This window comes from Chrysemys picta, chromosome 4 (genome assembly GCF_011386835.1).
Source record: "Chrysemys picta bellii isolate R12L10 chromosome 4, ASM1138683v2, whole genome shotgun sequence".
In the NCBI taxonomy this organism is placed as follows: domain Eukaryota; kingdom Metazoa; phylum Chordata; order Testudines; family Emydidae; genus Chrysemys; species Chrysemys picta.
The window spans coordinates 24,890,534-24,909,634 of NC_088794.1; the positions used below are offsets into that span (position 1 = coordinate 24,890,534).

The 19,101-nt window shown below is 55.5% G+C and overlaps 1 protein-coding gene across 4 annotated transcripts in view; it reads left to right on the plus strand.

The window, feature by feature from the left end:
• Nucleotides 1–19,101, plus strand: part of LOC101945959 (MLX-interacting protein-like) — a 31,287-nt gene that overhangs the window by 9,995 nt on the left and 2,191 nt on the right. For 3 of the 4 annotated variants that reach the window (XM_042858138.2, XM_065591727.1, XM_042858137.2), the window contains exons 2-14: nucleotides 6,495–6,601; nucleotides 7,040–7,122; nucleotides 9,354–9,467; nucleotides 10,204–10,245; nucleotides 11,598–11,760; nucleotides 12,138–12,233; nucleotides 14,242–14,279; nucleotides 14,660–15,122; nucleotides 15,656–15,699; nucleotides 16,090–16,177; nucleotides 17,954–18,030; nucleotides 18,433–18,549; nucleotides 18,957–19,084. In XM_042858138.2, coding sequence (XP_042714072.2) covers nucleotides 6,495–6,601; nucleotides 7,040–7,122; nucleotides 9,354–9,467; nucleotides 10,204–10,245; nucleotides 11,598–11,760; nucleotides 12,138–12,233; nucleotides 14,242–14,279; nucleotides 14,660–15,122; nucleotides 15,656–15,699; nucleotides 16,090–16,177; nucleotides 17,954–18,030; nucleotides 18,433–18,549; nucleotides 18,957–19,084 — 1,560 coding nt within the window. The remainder of the gene's footprint in view (nucleotides 1–6,494; nucleotides 6,602–7,039; nucleotides 7,123–9,353; nucleotides 9,468–10,203; nucleotides 10,246–11,597; nucleotides 11,761–12,137; nucleotides 12,234–14,241; nucleotides 14,280–14,659; nucleotides 15,123–15,655; nucleotides 15,700–16,089; nucleotides 16,178–17,953; nucleotides 18,031–18,432; nucleotides 18,550–18,956; nucleotides 19,085–19,101) is intronic. The other variant, XM_024114847.3, reaches the window with a different exon arrangement.

The following is a 19,101-nucleotide window of genomic DNA, read 5'->3' on the forward strand; positions in this document are numbered from 1 at the left end:
TATTCTTGTCTTTACAGCCTTAGTTATATTTTATAGAATTACCTCAAAAGCAGCAAAAACTTTTGTTTGTTAGTACCCCAAGCCACACATTGGGGCTCTAAAAGAACTGCAGTGCCTAAACGTGAAGCATAGAAAGAACGATGGTGGGAGGGAAGCCAATAGCTACACTGTGCAGTCACAGAGGTGCAAAACTTTAAGCGCAAACTTTTTCTTTGATTGATAAAAAAGTCCTGTGATATAATCAAAATGCATCAGTGTCTTCACTTTTGTAGCAATTTTTATAGAACTTTCTGCAAAACAAATACTTTTTGCCCCAATTTATTTATCACATTGAAGCAGCTCCAAAGAATTCTTTTTCCTGCCCTTATACAAAACTCTGCATTGTATATACACCTGGGGAAATTCTGTACCAAAAAGTTAAAAATTCTTTGCCAAAAAATTAAAAATTCTGTGCACAATCACTTGTATGTTCTTATGCACAATATTTTAAAATTCAGCATATATTATTTGTTAAAATAACACAATCTAGTTTCAGTTATTTTGGTAATTTATTTCAATTATTTTGGTAATTTATTTCAAAATACCTGTCAGTAAGTAAGATTCAAGAAATGTTTTTTGACAAATAGATTCCTTACTAGGCATATTAATACAGAACTCTGAGTAATAAGTCATTTAAACTACAATACAGAAATGTATTTCCTGCACCCCTCAGAAGCAGTGCAAAGGCTTGGGGGAGGCAGGGGTAACGGAGGAGCTGAGGGAGAGGGAAGTAATTGCTGGGAAGGAGCCTGGGAGTGAACCTGGATGGTTGTTGGGTGTGGGTGGGAGAAGTATGGAACAGGGTTTTTTTGAGGGGAAAGGATTGTTAGGGAGCCTCCCCAGGCAGACCCTGGCTGACCCCCCTAGTCTCCCCCATTCAGTCAGGCACATCTTCCCCTGTCCCCATGTGGCCCTGCACCTCCACTCCCATTCAGCTCCTGGCTCAATGTTGTCACCCCACTAGCTTCTATGCCCCCATCCCAATCTATTCCTCCACTAGCCCACCTGCATCCCAATCTGTGTGATCCCCAGCAGCCCTGTGTGCCCTGCTCAGTCTGTCCCCCCATATCCCATGCCTCCTCACCTGGCCCTGCGGGCAGGGTGCTGTGAGGAAGGCAGCCTCTGCCTTGTCCCTCTCTGTGGCGGGTTGCTCCAGCATGAGTCAGCTGACCTCTCTTCTGGTGCCATATCAGCCCCTGGTGGGTGAAGGGTGTAATTGCAGCTTTCCTTCGCCTCCCCATCAGAATCAATGATTCTGTGGGGAAAAATAATCTGTGGGGGACATTAATTCTGTGCTTGCGCTTTCCCTTAGGAATATGCATAGTGCCTTTAAAACTGTAGCCGCTATCAGTTTCACTCCTGTCTCCATCCCACCTCTCAAAAACATTTTGGTTTTGTCTTAATCAAAGAGGAAGAGATCTAGTACAATAGAAATTACAGTGTTTAAAAGCTACACTATCCCAACCTTTAAAAAATAGTATTAGCTTGGTTTTAAAGTTTTGCCTAAATGAAATGCCCAATATATAAAAAACCCCAACAGAACAAAAACGTCTCTAAAGGCAGTTTAAAAAGATGGGACATAGGTTTGTTAATAGGCTCATTATTTGTAAATTGTAAAGAAAGCTCCAGATTCCAGTGTACATATAAAACCTCTCCACTAAGGATTTTTAGGCTGGTTGGTGCCTAAAATTTGTTGCTCAGGGATGTGAAAAATTCACACTCTTGAGGGCTTCTCTATGCTTAAAACACTGCAGTGGCAAAGCTGTTGCGTGTCAATGAAGATGCTACCTACACCAACAGGGAGAGGTTCTCCCTGTTGATGTAGGTACTCTGCCTTTTCAAGAGGCAGTAGCTAGGAATTCTCTGATTGACCTAGCACTGTCTACACCAGGGATTAGATCGATTTAACTTCGTTACTCAGGGATGTGGATTTTTCACACTCCTGAGCGACATAGTTATACCAATAATATTTATTATTATCACAGGTTCTTCCCTTCAGGCAGCTACACAGCCGATTGTTTTTGAGTATGGGATTCATGAGACACACAACAGATACAGATAAATGCTTTATTTAACATCCAAATAAGTCCATTCACTAATATAACCAAACAACATGAAGCTCCAAACAGAGAGTTAGCTTTTAGGATTATGAACAAACTCATATTTTCCTAAAATGGAGGAATATAAAGATTGAAGGAATCATGGAGCACATCAGAGAACAGGTCCTGTTCTAGTTGACACCATTTTGGGAAGCCAATGTACCCAAGGGCTTAGGGACAGGGTAGTCAATAGGCAGACCGTGGGCCAAATCTGGACTGCCAGACATTTATGAATGGACCCCAAAATATTTTTCTTTACTTATTATTATCATTATTGTTATTATTTTTTATTATTTTTTCTGGAGTCTGGATCCTGACTATGCCTTGACCAAGAAATTTGGACCTTGACAAAAAATAATTGACTACCGCTCGCTTAGGGTAAATCTTTAGATCTTTATACCCTTACGTTATATAACCCACACGGATCCATGGCCATATGTGACCATTTCCATTACCATAATAAACGTAAACCTGCCTTTGGTCCAGGTGTGGTGTTCCAGGTGACCATAATTAGGCTTCTGATGACCGACCCATTATGCCGCTTAACATCATTATAATATAACTTTTAAGCAATATAGCAAACATTCAGGACAGGGTTGTAGGTCAACAATCTGTACATGCGTTTTGCCACGATATTGTTAACCACTGTGACACCAGCCTTTACTTGAGACCTCACATGACATTCTTTGGTGAATCGGAACGTACGTATCAGATGCAGGAGATTTTTGTAACACCTGTGTACTCCCTTTGTGCCCCATGCCCGTTGGCATGAAGAGGTTCATAGATCACACCTCCCCTTTTACATTGATGCAGTAGGGTCAGCCACTGTTGGTTCAGAAGCCTCTTGCCTGGACAATGAGTTTGCCACTATAATATCACTATTTATTATTCCACATCTATATTAAGACTGGACTTGTCTTTTAGACTGGGGTATAGGCCAGGTAATGACGGATTCCACTTCCAAGGGATCTGATGGAATTTGACCCTCCTACCCAATGCCCAAAACGAGGGACTTTGACTGTTCGTTAGCACAAGTTTTGTTAGCACGATTCCCAAGTGGTTTTTATTATCTGACACCCTCTCAGACTGCTCCCTGTGCTCCTCTCTCTTTCTTGTTCTTCTGCACTGCGAATCCTTCCCTCCACTCTTCTTGCTCTCTGCTGGGATCTAGCAAATGTGTCTTCCTTGGAGGTTTGCCAGGTGTTCAGCACTGATAACCGCTCTTTCTGCGAGGGCCGTGCAGTGCCAGGTGCTTGGAGAACAAAGAAAAACAATTCAAAACCAGGGCATTGATCAAACTGGGATCCAAAATACAGTTTCTATTGCTTTCTTGTGTTCTGCTGCTTCAGTAAAAATGCCTGCCATGCAATGTGTTTGCCTTTATCGTACAGGGCAGCCACCTTGAACCACATCACACTGGGGAGGAGATGGGGTTGCCCCAGTCCACCAAGGAGGGAGCATCAAGCAGCACCGGAAAGAGAGTGGGGACTGGCATGTTTGGGCCATGGATGTGGGATTCAATATTTCAGGACATAAACCCTTGTTAGCTTCAACTTTGTGGTGCTCATGCCATTTTGAGCATGTCAGGAATAAAAGCCAAGCAGGCAGAGAACTAAGGACACTGGCCAGGGATGGACACATCTGTCCTCCCGCAGAGCATTGTCTGCCCAACATGACAGTACCCAGCCAGTACCTGGATCAGAGTTGTTTACATCCCCCTATAGAGCCGGAACCTAGACAGATTATTGTAACACAGCACACTTAATGGCTGGATCTCAGCATCTCCAGCACTGGCTCTCCCTGAGTTTTTGGTTCACTGTTTGTTGTGCCAAAGAGATCTTGGCTGTCTGGGGGAATCTTCTGGGGGTCCGTGATTGACTGGGTGCCTCTTGATGGCATGGGCAAACAATCCAGCATACAGGGGTTCCGCAGTGGGCACCCTGCCAAAAATCCAGTCCAGCCCCTCACAGTAAGCGCATGTCCTGGGAGGTCTTGGCTTTGCAATTCTGCCGGAGCTTGTGGTGCTGGGTCTCATCCCAAGAATGCCCCTTCTCCTTCATTTGCTTCATTTCATAGCCACTCCTAAATCTGCGTTATGGTGATTCTTGGGTAGATGGAACTGGACATGCTCTCCATCCCATAAAAGTCCCGGACCTCTGGATGGCACCACACGGATCTATGGGGTGGTGTATGGGGTGAGCGGGCGTGTCTGGTGGGGGATACTAACCTGCTCTGTACGGGATGTACAGAAGTATAGGGCATGGCTTGCTATAGGGATTGGGGGATGTGAACTTGCCATGAGCTGTGATCACAAAGGTGCATATTTGAGTGTATGCTGGTATTTAACCCAGAGTGTGCGTGTGTGACATATGGTCAAGATGTTCCTGGAGCAGTGGGGGGCATACAAATCATAGCATTTAAAGCCAGAAGGGACCATTAGATCATGTGAAGTAATGCATTATGGGAAGGCTATCTGATCAGTGTAGATAATCCAAAATTGGGATGCATTCACACAAACCTTACAGCTCATTCCGGAATAGAGTTATGTCACTTCCAAAGCAGGGCTCTCCAGGGTCAGTCCAGGAAATGTGTGGCAGTGAAATGTGGGCACTGAGGAAGGTTGAAAAGCAGCAGAAGGACGATTTTGATTCTTTTCGTCTTCATCAGCTGCTCCATATCAAGTGGCAGGGCAAGATTAACAATAAGGAGATTATTGCTGTACCGTCGCCATCAGCACAGGTTCAGACTCATTGGCTTTCTTGATACAGATATATTACTAGGATGGAAGACCAACAAATTATTAAGTGTGTTTACCAAGGTATGTCACTACATGGCCAGCAATCACATGGACACCAAAAGGTTTGGTGGCGCAGGAAGACCTCTGATGATGGACACAGACTGAACATCCAGCCAGACTGTCTTATGGACCTAGCTAGAGACTGAGCCAGGTGGCATGCAATTTGCCTTTGTGGCTTACCCTGATGATGTGGATGATGATAACTTCCAGCACAGGATAAGACACCAGATAACATTGAAAAAAGAACTTGTGTGTTTGGATGCAAGGCAGTCTGTGCCAAAAAAACTAGATCCACCAAAGAAACGTCCCCATGTGGAGAAGCCCTGAGAGTCTTTTCATTTCTTAATACCCTGCATCTCCTAGATCAGGGGTTCTCAAACTGGGGGTCAGGACCCCTTAGGGGGTTGCGAGGTCATTACCTGGGGGGTTGCGAGCTGTCAACCTCCACCCCAAACCCCGCCTGCCTCCAGCATTTATAATGGTGTTAAATATTTTAAAAAGGGTGTTTAATTTATTAGGGGGGTCGCACTCAGAGGCTTGCAATGTGAAAGAGATCACTAGTAAAAAAGTTTGAGACCCACTGTCCTAGGGCATGACTTCACTGCACAGTTAGCCCTGGGTGATAGGCACCCAGGTTGGCCTAGGTGTCAACGGCCTCACTGCAAAGCCCAACCATGTCTTCACTGTTTCTGCACTTGCCTGTGTATGTCAGATTGAGTAACCCCTGGTTCTTTGTGCTGTGACACTCAAATTCTTTCCAAGTCAGTTGTGTCAATTGCAGCAGAATTTGTCTGTCTTTGTGGGGAATTGTGGGAAGGCATTGGAGGACTATCAGCACTCAAATGATTTAGCCTGCATCCTCACTGCAAAGTGGATGGGTTCCAGCCCAAGTTAAACCAGAGCCTGGGTTCTAACCTATTCCCATAGTTGGACCAGCTAGCCTGAGCTTGAAGCATCTCCAAACCCGGGTCAGAGGTTTTCCTGTGTGTGGATGGGGGGGGAAATCGGGCTCTGTGCGGGATCCATGGGGTGGTGTATGGGATGAGCGGGGCTGTCTGGTGGGGGATACTGACCTGCTCTGTACAGGATCCATGGGGTGGTGTATGTGGTGAGCGGGGGTATCTGGTGGGGGATACTGACCTGCTCTTTACAGGATCCATGGGGTGAGTGGGGGTGTCTGGTGGGGCAGGATACTGACCTGCTCTGTACGGGATCCATGGGGTGGTGTATGGGGTGAACGGGAGTGCCTGGTGAGGCAGGATACTGACCTCCTCTGTATTGGATCCATGGGGTGGCGTATGCGGTGAGTGGGGGTGTCTGGTGGGGAAGGTGACTGACCTGCTCTGTACAGGATCCATGGGGTGGTGTATGGGGTGAGCGTGGGTGCCTGGTGGGGCGGGATACTGATTTGCTCTGTACAGGATTCCTGTCCCTTCTCCATCTCTGTTCTCTTCTGTCATTGGCTTGCTCCTCCCATTAGGCTCTGTTCTTCCCTGCCCACGTCCCCCTCTCTCTGGACCTGCATCATTAAAGGATTTTGTTCCTTATGTTTTTCACAGTGGGAAAATCGTGTCCCCCAAATGGAAAACGTTCAAAGGCCTGAAGCTGCTGCCGCGTGACAAAATCCGGCTCAATAATGCCATTTGGAGAGCGTGGTACCTGCAGTGTGAGTGGTGGCTGGGGCTGCCCAGGGGCACATGGGGCTCTGGAGTCTCCCCAGAGTGGGCACAGCGCAGGCAGTGGCAGGGTGAGCTGACCAAGCAGAGTAGCCATCATACCAGAGGGGCTGCTCAGTCACTAGGGCTCTGTGCTGAGTGGGCGAGGCAACGTCACTTTCAGGGCAGCAAGAACTTGCTTCACTAGACAGCACCACGTAAGGAGCTTTCAGTCACTGCCCCACCCTAGAGGGGAAGGCCCCATGTCCCATTCCCCCACACCCCCACCCCGAGACAGACAGTGTCCCTGCCCTGGGGCCAGAGCAGAGCCGGTGACCCCTCGAGGGGAAAGGCCCTATGTCCCATTGCATAATCCCCATGGGAGTGCTTCCTAGTCAGTGGCGGAGGAGGCTATAGCAAAGGCAGCTGTTGTTTCTTATCCCCTGCAGATGTGGAAAGGAGAAAGAACCCTGTGTGCAATTTTGTGACGCCGCTGGAGTGCAGTGTCGGGGATGACCACCGCAAACCGGAGGTGAGCACATGGGGGTGAGGGGCACTGCAAGGGACTCCTCTCCTGCAAGAGATTTTATTGCACCAGTGACGCAGATTACTTCATAGCTCCTCCTTGCCTCCTCTCCCCTGAGGGTTGCCCCTCACTTACCTCTCCCCTCCCCTCCCAAGAGGACTCTGACCCACTAGTCCTGGGGTCATCTCTCCGCTCCTCTCCCCCATATGGGGTCCTCATAAGGGCTTTCTGATATTTTTCCATCCAAACTGCCTTTGGCAAAAGATGGGTTTTCCACCAAACAGAATTTTCCACAAACACTGTCTGCTTTGCAGTGAAATTCTGATTTTTCATTGGAAAACGGAATGCCACAAAATTGAAATGTGATTTGGCAGTGCTGCCGCGGTGCCTTGTAGGAATTGGTCCTGCTTTGAGCAGGGGCTGGACAAGATGACCTCCTGAGGTCCCTTCCAACCCTGATATTCTATGATTCTATGATTCTAATTGTCCCTCAGTCTCCACCACTGACTGGACTCTCCAGCTGGATTACATCTTCCATGATGTATAGGGCTACCATATGTCCGGATTTCCCCGGACATGTCCGGCTTTTCGATCTATAAATAGCCGTCTGGGGGGGATTTCTAAAAATCTAAAAATGTCTGGGATTTCCCCCCGGTCGGCTATTTATAGATCGAAAAGCAGCGTTGCTCGGCAGTCAAAGCCCCTTCTCGGTTCCCCCCATCCCCTGCAGCCTTAGCATGCCTCCGGCCCCGCAGCTGTCTTCCCCCTCCTCCCCTCCCCTGAATGCTTCGCCCCCCTGCTCCTCCCCCTCCCCTGCTTTCCGCGAATCAGATCTTCGCGGGAAGTCTGAAAAGAAGCAGGGGCAGGTGGGCAGCAGCAGGTAAGCTGGGGCGGGGGGGGACGCGAGGAGGAGGGCTCCGGGGAGGCGCGGCCCAGTCCGGCCCCGGCCAAGCGGCTTTGGCCCTGGCCTGCCCCAGTGGCTCTGGCCCGGCCTGGCTCAGGCCCCGGAGCACTGGCCCCAGTTCCGTCCGAGCGCGCCGGCCCCGACCGCAGTGGCTCCGGCCCGGCTCGGGCCCCAGGGCTCCGTCCCCGGCCGAGCACCTCCAGCCCGGCCCCAAGCCCCACGACTCCGGCCGGAGCGCAGCCCGATCCCTGGGCTCTTGTTAAAGCTGGCCCTGGTCGCGGGGGGGGGGGGGGGGGGGGGGAGGGGGGAGGGGTTGGATGGGTCGGGACTTCGGGGGCGGGGGGCTGCCAGGGGGACAGGGGTGTGGAGAGGGGTCGAGGCAGGCAGGGTGCAGAGGGGGTTGGATGGGTCGGGAGTTCTGGGAGTCCTGTCAGTGGGCGGGGAGCAGTTGGATAGGGCATGGGAGTCCCAGGGGTCTGTCTGGGGGTGGGGGTGTGGATGTGGGTTGGGGCAGTCAGGGGCAGGGCCGGCTCCAGGCACCAGCCTGGCAAGCAGGTGCTTGGGGCGGCCGCTCCGGAGAGGGGCGACACGTCCAGGTATTCGGCGGCAATTCGGCGGACGGTCCCTCACTCCCGCTGGGAGAAAAGGACCTCCTGCCGAATTGCTGCTGCAGATCGCGATTGCGGCTTTTTTTTTTTTTTTGGCTGCTTGGGGCGGCCAAAACCCTGGAGCCGGCCCTGGTCAGGGGACAGGTAGCGTCCTAGGGGGGCAGTTAGTGGCAGGGGTCCCAGGAGGGGGCAGTCAGGGGACAAGGAGCGGGGGGGGTTGGGGGTTCTGAGGGGGGCAGTCAGGGGGTGGGATGTGGGAGGGAGCGGATGGGGATGGGGCAGGGCAGGGGTGGGGCTAGAGTGGGGCTGCTCCCCCCCCCGTGTCCTCTTTTTTGATTGTGCAAATATGGTAACCCTAATGCATCATGGGAGTTGTGATTTGGTTTCCTGATATCCCAAGTCTCCTCTCTGGGCTGTGCTCCCCAGTGGGACTACATCTCCCATGATGCATCATGGTCAGGGCTGCCCATAGTGCAGAGCCTCCCTTTGCCAAGAGGGGAGATTTTGGTGCTCATGGGAAATGTAGTCCAACCAGGAAGGCCAGCTTATAGGGGAGAATGGGATCATGAGATAATCAAACTAGGCTCTCATGAAGCACAGCTGTAGCATTTATTAATTGAAATATTTCATTTTTTAGCTGAGATTTTTTGGTTTTTTAATTTCTGCTGAAAAATCTGAATTTTCTTGGAAACTCCCCCTCACCCCCATTTTCCAATTGGCTCTAGCCCCACCCTGCCCTTGCCTTGCAGGCCGTGATCATGGAAGGGAAGTACTGGAAGCGCCAGATCGGAGTGGTCATTCGGGAGTATCACAAGTGGCGGATGTACTTCTGTACACGGGTAAGACCCCACCACCGCTACCACCCCTGCATCTCTGGAGCCCTCCCCCTGCTCTGAACAGTGCCCCGCTCTGCTAGCAGGCCCAGAGGCCACTGTCCTGTATGCCAGAGCAGGTACAGCCCAGGCAGCAGTAGATGCTGTGGCCCCCAGACTGGCTTTGTATTCAGCCTCTCTGCTGCCACTGCAGGGGCAAGTTGGCAGCAGTGGGGGCTGAGTTCTGTGATGTGCCCATCAGGAGTAAAACTAAGCACCCCTCCCCTCACCCCCGAGGTGTAAAACTTTGAGATCTCTATGCCAAGGAAGGAGCAGGCTTCAGGTAGAGAGAAACTGCCATTACTGCCCTGCAGTCTAGTGGTGACTCAGTGCCCAACCCTGGGCTTCCTTGGAATCCGTACTCCATCCATCCATCAGTCCCTTCCCCCCTCCCTCCATCACTGGACAGCTGGCTGTCATCTCTGCCAGCAGCCACCCCTGCCTGCCCACAGCCCTCTGTAGATCTCCCCAGCTGCTATAATGCTAAGTTGGTGGGACATGCCTCCCCCACGATTCCCCCACTTCCCTCTCAAATCACCCAAATTTATCTCAGTGATTGAGAAAGCAAAGTCTGGCTCAGTGAAATCCCAGCCTGCTGGGGATGGGGAGTGAATGGGCAACAGCTGCCAGAAGACACGATGCCCTGGACTTGTGGGCAAGGACCATGTGTTGGTTTTAAAGCTCCTGTTTGTTTAATGTTTAGGTCCAGAAGAAGAAAGATAAACCTGAGCCTTTATCCACCCAGGTACAGATTCCTTGCTCTGTCCCTACAGCTTGCAGCACCTCCTGCTGGTAGAGGCTGGAACTGGAGTAGCCCAGAGTTCCCCCCATTCCCAGCACTCCTGCCCCACTCCCTACAGTGCCCCCTGCTGGGAGAAGCTGGGACTGAGGTAGCTGGGAGCTCCCCCAACAGCCAGAGTTCCTGACCCTGTCTTGGTACATGGCATTGGCTGCGGAGCTAGGTGGGGGACCACCTGGGCCGTGGCCTAGCCACCAGTGGCACTGCAACCTGGTGCATCAAACTCAGATTTGGAGGTGGTGGATGGACAGGTTCATAGGCCAGGGAGGTCAGGCTGGTGGAGCAGGGGGGTGGGGGGGAGCACGTGAGAGGGGAAGAGGAGGGGCAGGTAGCAGGGGGGCCAAATCTATGCTGCTGTCCCCTTCCACTTTAAATGGCACTCCAGAGCCCCTGCGTAAGATGCATCTGCACCTCTGTTACCCCTCTGTGGTCCTGCAAGGGCACCCACTCTCAGCTGCACCCTTCTCAAACACCACCTCTCTTGAGTGGAGACCCACATCTTTCTCGCCCTGCCTGGGGCATTTTCAGGCTGCGCAGTCCCCTGACTGTGCTGTGAAATCCCACAGCAAAGCAGATTGTCTAAACAGGCCAGCATCTGTGCTGGGCATTCTCATCAGAGACTAATAACAATGACATTGCTAGCAGTTACAAGTGATCACGTGGTTTTTCTGAGCAGGCACTTTTATTCTTAAGGTAAAAGCATTACAGAGAAAACACGGAAACAATAACACAAGCTACACACTGGTAATAAGCTTACCAGAGATCACCCCAACTCCAGCAAGGGCTCAGGCCAGTGATCAGTCCTCCCAATCTCACCCGGGGATATTTCTATGGTCACCAGTTCATAGCAGCTGTCACTCAGAACTAGCTCCCCCAGGAGTTAGGGAGTCCCTCCTTTAGCCGCTTTGAAGAGGGTGTGAATAGGTCTCAGCCAGGCAATGGGTTTCTCCCCAAGGCGCTGCTTCAAAACGGTAACTCCACTAACTTGCATCCCCCCCTTCCCAAGTATTTCCTAGGAAACCCACTTAACTAAAAGATCAGTCTAGTCTAGCCCATTGCTTTAGAGAGTCCTTTGAAGCACGTGCCACTTCCCAGGGTTTGCATTAGTCCTGTCTCCCCCTTAAAGGAGTTACATCCTTCCACAGTAATCCGGACACAGCTTTAATATACAGCGACCTCCCAAGACACTTCACCTTAACTCAGCAGGGTTTGTTCAGAGTGCTGCCAATTATTGTCCCGTCTGTCACAGGATCTGGGTCACCAGTTATCTCTCTCTGTCCCCCTCCCCACCTGGGCAGGAAGCGGCTCATGCCATCCAGGGCGAGGGACTGAGCAGTGAGGCCAAGGGCATCTGCCCCATGGAGCTCGACCTGGACACCCTGGACAGCCTCATCTCTGACCTGGCCGACACCATCTTCTACAGCCGCAACCCATATGGGGGGCCCAACCCCCGCAGTCTTGGTGAGCACTGGTCAGAGTCCCTAACACAGGGGATTCCCCTATCCATGCCCCATAGGCATTCCCCTCTTCAGGTCTCAGCCCCTTTCCCCATCTCTCCCCTTCTCTCGTTTGCATTCCCTGCCCCCCAAGTGCTAAAAGGGGGCGGTCCTGAGCTCTGACCCCCTTGTATCCCCCAAGCATTCCTGTCTACGGATCTCTGCCCTTCTCTATCTAGGGGTGTGAATGGGCCCCCCTAGAATCCTCGTTCCCTGCCTGGCAGTCTGGTACTTGAGGGGAGTGAGGTGGGTGGGGCAGGGCTCTGCTTGGGGCAGGGCTCTGCTTTGGGCGGGATGGGAGCGGCCGGTGCTGTGTCTGACTCCCATCACCATGTCGTCCAGCTCACCAATTCAACGCGGACATGATTCAGCCCACCCTGACCCAGCTGCACCCTAACTTCGGAGAGGATTTCATGGACACCCTGGACCCCATTCACGGTAACTTTCAGTGGCCATAGTGCACGGATCCCATCTGGGGTGAGGTGGGCGATCCTGGCGCACAGGGGCGGTGGGGAGGTTTCCAAACACCATGCTGCCTGGCAATAGAGGGAATAGCCAGGTGTCCCCTCCTGACCGCCCTGGATCAGGCCAGGGGTGTCCCCTCCTGACCGCCCTGGATCAGGCCAGGGGTGTCCCCTCCTGACCACCCTGGGTCAGGCCAGGGGTGTCCCCTCCCCTGCTGCCCTGGGTCAGACCAGTGGTCTCATCTCCCCACCATGCTGGGGCACACTGTTAATCTGTTGCTGGGGGGAATTGGAAATCCCCATGGGCAGATTGTGTAGCTGAGTGCTGCTCATGGCCTGGTCTGTGGCCGACCCACTGCTAGCTCAGCCGGCTGCAGAGACTGCTTTTCCTCACAGACCCAGGCCTCGGCCAGATGCTTGCTGAGTCACCCGCTACAGGCCAGGCGGAGATACCGCGGTGGGGAGAGCCGCCCAGTATCTCACCTGAACCCGGCCCATGGCGGGGCAGGGCACTGTGCTCTCTACAGACTGGCCCCTACGGAGGAAGCTTAAACACTATTCACTGCCCTGAAAAAGATGCCCCCTGCTCTCTGTGCCCCAGGGCAGCTATCCTAGCATGGGGCCTCTCCCCTCTAGGGGGTGCCGAGTCTGAGCCAGCCCCAGGGCAGGGCACGGCTAGCTCAGAAGGATGGGAAATGGGACACACGGGCCCTTTCCCCTCTAGGAGACGCCGACTCCAATCCAGCCCCAGGGCAGAGGATTGGCAAGCTCAGAGTGTGTGGAATGGGGTTTGGCCCAGCAGGCCTGGCATTGTCTGACGGGCTCATCAAAGGGAAGTGGTGAAGTGACTGTGGACAGAGAGCTGCCCCTGCAGCATGGGACATACAAGCAGAACTTCCTGCTGCAGGGCCTTGGCAGGAAACTGAGGCTGTACACCAAGGACCCTTATCTCAGTCTCTCTCTGTCTATCTTCCCCGCTCCTTGCTTGGACCCAACAGACAGCCTGGCCAGCTCTCCCCTGGGGGCCGCCAGCCCCAGCCTCCAGCTGCTCAGCTGTGCCTCCTCTGTCACCTCTAGCTCCTCTGACTCCCTGAAACTCCTCCTGTCTGTTGCTCATGTAGCCGCTGCCAAGAAAGATACAGAGTGGGCCCCCACGTTTGTTCGTCCTGCTGCTGCGCGTGGGGCTGGGCCCAGATGCTGCCCAGGCTAGCTGGATGGCCAGGCCCCAACTACCAACATCACTGATGCCAAGGGGCAGCTGGCTAAGACTACAGGTCCCAGCATGGACCCAGTGAAGTGTCTCAGGTCAAATTGGAGCAGTGCATCTGGGATATGTAGTGTCTCCAGGCCACCTCCCCATTTTCAAGATGAGGTCATTGGAACAGTGGGCCACCATTTCATCAAGGGGTTTGCCCATATACCCAGAACTACCATGCACACACCAAACCAACCCACAGCTTTCACCCTAGTCACTGCTGCTATGGGCCCAGCCACTGCACACCAGGGAATCCTGCATACCCTTCAGCCACACAGCTCTGCCAGCGCCCCTCAATCCCAACCCACAGTCCCCTGCTAGCCCAGACCTGAGCTCCCCCCCATAGTTCTGCCAGTGCCCCATAATCCTGACCCACAGCCCGCTGCTTGCCTAGCCCTGAGTCGTCGTCCCCTAGTTCTGCCAGTGCCCCTCAATCCTGACCCGCAGTCCCCCTATGCGATCTGAGACCTGGGATCCTCCCCACCCTCCAGCTCTGCCGATGCCCCTCAATCCTGACCCACAGCCCCCCTGCAATCCCAGCTCTGGGGTCCCCCAGGTCTGAGCTCTGAAGCTGCCATTTGTACCAAGTGTTGTGATGTAATCATGATCATTCCTATTATGATTATTCTGCTCTGATTTATCCAGGTCCTTTGCATTTTCTTTCTTTCTCCTCCCCCTGTCCTCATCTCTCCACCTCCTTTCAGCCTTTCTCTCTTTCCCTTCACAGATTTCTTTTCTGCCTGTCGCCCCCAGCCTGTGACCCAGGTGAGTAGCAAGTAGCAGCTGCCCTCTGACTGCTCAGCAATGCCCCTGCCCTCTGTCTGCAGAGATCAGCTGGCACCACATTGCAGCCCATGCTTCGCCTTCACTGCAAGGTCTATGACCTCCTCCCTGGTGTCACAGCCCCTACCCACCCCCTGGGGAAGGCAGGGCTGGGTGGTGCAGGCCCCTCCCTGGTGTCACAGCCCCCCCCCCCCCTCCCGCTGGGAGGGCAAGGCTGGGCAGAGCTGGTCCTGCCCCCTGCTGGGAGGGCAAGGCTGGGCAGAGCTGGTCCTGCCCCCTGCTGGGAGGGCAAGGCTAGGTGGTACAGGCCCCTCCCCCTGCTGGGGAGGGCAAGGCTGATTTTCTCTCCCCCTCTCCCCCAGGCCTCCATGCTGCTACCAGCTGCTGCCCCACAGGGCTCTCTGTCCAGCGCTTGTGACCCGGATGTGACCACCACCACTAAGGAGCTGCCTCTCCACAGGGGCTCCCTCACCCCCCTTTCCTTCCCCCTGGACCTGGAGCCCCTCACACCCCTGAACGGACACCAGACCTTCCTGCCGCTCTTCCCCACCTCCCCACTGCGGGTCAGCCCACCCCCGCCCAGCCCTCCCATGCAGCACCCCCAACCCACCCTTGTCTTCTCCGTCATCACCCACATGGCTGCTGAAAAACCCCCTTCACCCACCCTGCACCCTCCTTCCCCCGGGGGAACCTTTGCCATGCCTGTGTCTGGCCCCCTGCCCAACAGGGCAAGGTCCCGGCAGCTACAGCACATTGCCCCAGCGCCCACCTCCAACCACCCCCCGGCAGCCCCCAGTGCCTTCCTTACCCACCTGGTTGTAGCAGGTATGTGCTTGTGGGGGCAGCGCAGCCTGCCTGCCTGGCACTGGGGGGAGAGGCTGTTGTGGTGGGATGAGGGGGAGTGGGTGTGGGGTGGGGAGAGTGGGCACAGGGGGCATTGCTTTTAGGGGCAGGCAGGTGGTGATGGGTGCGTGGGGCAGGGGAACTGGGCATGCCTGGGGGTGTTGCTGGCAGAGGGGTCAGTGGGGGGGGGAGTTGCTCGTGGGGGGCTGGGCATAGAGGGTTGCTGTTGGGGTGGGGGACTAGGTACTGGGGGGAGTTGGCAGGGGGCTGACCATAAAGTGTATTGCTGGTGCAGGGGAGGGCTGTTGGGGGTGGGGGGGAACAACAATGGAGTTGGTGGTGGGAGGAGCGGTTGGGGTGTCCATGGTGCAGGGGAGCCTCTCCCCCCACCTCCTCAGATGTGGGCCATCCCAAGACCCAGGGCTGGAGAGGCACTGCTCTAGGTGACTACCTAGGAGCTGTGACCTCTGTGGGAAAGCCTCACTCCTTCTCTACCTGCTTTCTTTCCCCCCCAGGCCAATCAACACAGCCTCTCGTTCCAGCCAGGGACTCTTCTCAGGTGAGAGCACCCCTTGCTGGAGAGGGCGGGGCTGGGCAGTGCAGGCTCCTCTCCCTCCCTGGTGTCACAGTACCCCCTGCTCGGGAGGGTGGAGCTGGGCAGTGCAGGCTCCTCCCCCTCCCTGGTACCCCCTGCTGGTTGAGGGCGGGGCTGGGCTGGGCAGGCTCCTTCCCCTCCCTGGTGTCATAGTACCCCCTGCTGGAGAGGGTGGGGCTGGGCATCTATTAGCTCTCCCCCTCCCTGATGTCACAGCACCCCCTGCTGATGAGCTATACAATTTAAATCCACCCAGGAATCACTCGGCTAACGCTGCTGGGTTTAGGGTGCCCTGCTTGTGACTGGGGCGGATTTCTGTCCTCCCCTGCTAACTCCCTCGTCTCTCCCCTCTAGATCTGCACCCCCCTAGAGCTCCCTGCAGGTGTCCTGCTGTTGGAGAAGCCCATCGACCCTCGCTCTGTCACTGCCTCCTCCAGCACTGGTAAGATGGGGGGTGCTGCTGTCAGGCCTCTCATCACATGGGCTCTCGCTGTGGGTGCTTGGCTCTTGGGGGTGACGGGACAGGGGAGATGGGTGATGGGGCTGGGGAGAGCATCAGGCTGGGGGGGGCAGGAAGGTGGTTGGCTCATAAGAAGCGTTTGGGGAGTGGGAACTTGGTGGGTTCATAGGTGGCTGGAGAGAGGGGCGTGTTGAGGGGATGGCAAGGTGGGGGGCTGGCTGGGGGGACTGGGGAAGTGTAAAGGGGGACAGCTTGGTGGGACTGGGGGGATGACAAGGTCAGGGGCTGGCTGGGGGGACCTGGAAGGATGGCAGGGTAGGGGGCTGGCTGGGAGATCAGGGGTGATGGCAGGGTGTGGGGATGGCTGGGGGGACCTGGGATGATGGCAATTTGGGGGCTGGCTGGAGAATCTGAGGGGACAGGAAGGTGGGGGCTGACTGCGGGATCTGTGGGGATGGCAAGGTTGGCAGGCTGGCTGGTGGGACCTGAGGGGATGGCAAGCTGGGGGGCTGGCTGGGGGGACCTGGGAGAATGGCAAGGTGGGGGCTGGCTGGGGGAGCTGAGGGGATGGAAAGGTGGAGGCCTTATTGGAAACAACTTCTAAAGGCCCCTCCCCCAGCCTAGCGGGAGGGACCACTGGACCCAGGAACCAACTAATCTCTGGGGACAACTAATGAAAGAACAGGGAGTGGAGTGAGTCAAAGGTTCAAAATCAGGGTGCCGGATGGGGACACCGAGCAGAGAACCCCGGACAGCGCCCACTGCTCCTCAAAGGTGTCAAGGGAGCCAGCGGACGCTGCCCAGTGGAACTCTGCCCGGAGATGTGAGAACAGGGAGGTACGGAAATAGGCCCCACAGTCGCAGAGCACCCCCTCGTCCAACATCCTCTCCCTGGGTGGAGGCTGGCTGGAAGATCTGAGGTGATGGCAAGGTTAGGGCTGGCTGTGGGATCTGAGGGAATGGCAAGGTGGGGGCTGGCTGCGGGATCTGGGGGGATAGCAAGGTGGGGGGCTAGCTGGGGGGATCTGAGGGGAAGGCAAGATGGGGGTTGGCTGGGGGATCTCGGGTGATGGCAAGATGGGGTTGGCTGGGGGATCTGAGGTGATGGCACGGTGGGGGCTGGCTGCGGGATCTGGGGAGATGGCAGGGTGGGGGGCTGGCTGCGGGATCTGGGGGGTTGGCAGGGTGGGGGCTAGCTGGGGCACCTGTGTGTGTGTGGAGGGGGTTGGCTCAGGGGAATGGGGTGACTAGGGTGTGGCTCACCCTGCATTGCCTGCTGGTTGGGGGCCTGGCTGCCCAGATTCGGGGATGGCACCAAGGGGTGATCACACCCAGGACAGCCAGGTCTGTGGGTCAGAGGCTGGTTTGGCCCCAGGCTGGCGCTGCCTGGGGCTGATCTGAAATGTGCCATTCTGGGGAGGACATTGGGAGGCTACAGTTTTAGGTTCCTCCCCATGGCGAGGGTGGAGCTGGGGAGGGTTCACGGCATCACTGATCTGGTGCTGGGGATGGATCCTGGGAGTGTGGGGCCTGGAGCCCTCTATCCTTCACATGAACAGACCTCTGCTCCTAGAAGTGGGCTGGGAGCTGAACCCACCTGGGCAGGGTCTGACAGGTTCCCTTACCAGCCCGTGCGCCCAGAAGTGCTGGGGTAGGATGGCTCACTCACCATGCCTTACTGGGCCCTGGGGAGCAGCATTGGGATCTTGCCCACATGAGCGACCCAGATGTTTCCCTGTTTCCTTTGGATTCCCCCAGATGCCAAGTCCGAAGATAGAGCTGAGCGCAGGGGACCCCATGCTTCCCACCAGCCCTGCAGCCGCCCCAGCACCAAGGTAACATGGACCCCTGCCAACCCGCCCACACCCGGGCCGCTCCCTGCTGAGTGGGGCGGCAGGGAGACTTCCCAGGGAAAGCCCAGGTGCTGCAGGGAGCGGTTGAGGGCTCAGTGGAGGGTGCTGTCCCTCACTGTCAGTGTTGACCCGAGTGCGACACTAGGGGGTGCTGTGCTGCCTGAAGTGGGGGTGGGGGAGCTTGGTAGGGGGGCACTCTCCCCTCATTCTCAGTGCTGAGCCCAGTGCCCCAGCCGGGGGGTGCTGTGTTGCAGCGGGTGCCGTGCGTGAGCTGGATGGGCATGACTAGCCCTTGTGTTAGCTCCTGGCTCTGCGCTGTTGGAGAGGAGTCAGTCCTGATCCCTGGGGCGGGGCTCACAGCCTGGTTTTGATTGGATCCTGCAGGGCAGCCAAAGAGCCGGCTTTACCTCTGCTGACCACGCCCGGCGCATGAACATCAGCTGCGCCTTCGACACCCTCGCCAGCCTCGTGCTGCCGGGCTTGGCCCAGCCCAGCGTCAAGGTACATGCCACGTGGCGCCCCTGGCCATGCCTGCTGTCCAGCCCTCCAGTTCCCCCTTCCCTCCACTGCCTGGCCCCGTTCTCCCCAGCAGTGGGTGCTGGAACACCTGGCCCCACTTCGCTGTGCTGGCTCAGTCCCTCATCCATCCCTGTCTCTCTGTCGGTCCCTCACCTTTGTCTCCCCCGCCCATCTCTCTCTCTGCCTATCCCTGGTCCTCATCCCTCCCTCTCCGTCTCCTCCTCTGCTCGTCCCGGGTCCTCGTCCCTTCCTCCCCGTACCCTCTGTGCCCATCCCTGCTCTTCGTATGTCCCCCCCTCTCTGCCCATCCCAGTCCCTCGTCTGCCCCACCCCATCTCCCTCTTTGCCCGGCCGGCTGCTGTGTCTTATGCTCGGCCCGTCTTCCCCAGCTCAGCAAGGCCACGCTGCTGCAGAGAAGTGTGGTGTACGTGGGGCGGCTGCAGCAGGAGTGCCGGCAGGTACAGGAGACGGCCCGGCGCCTGCGGGGCGAGATTGAGGAGCTGAGCGCTGCCATTGGGTGAGTGCGGGATGAGG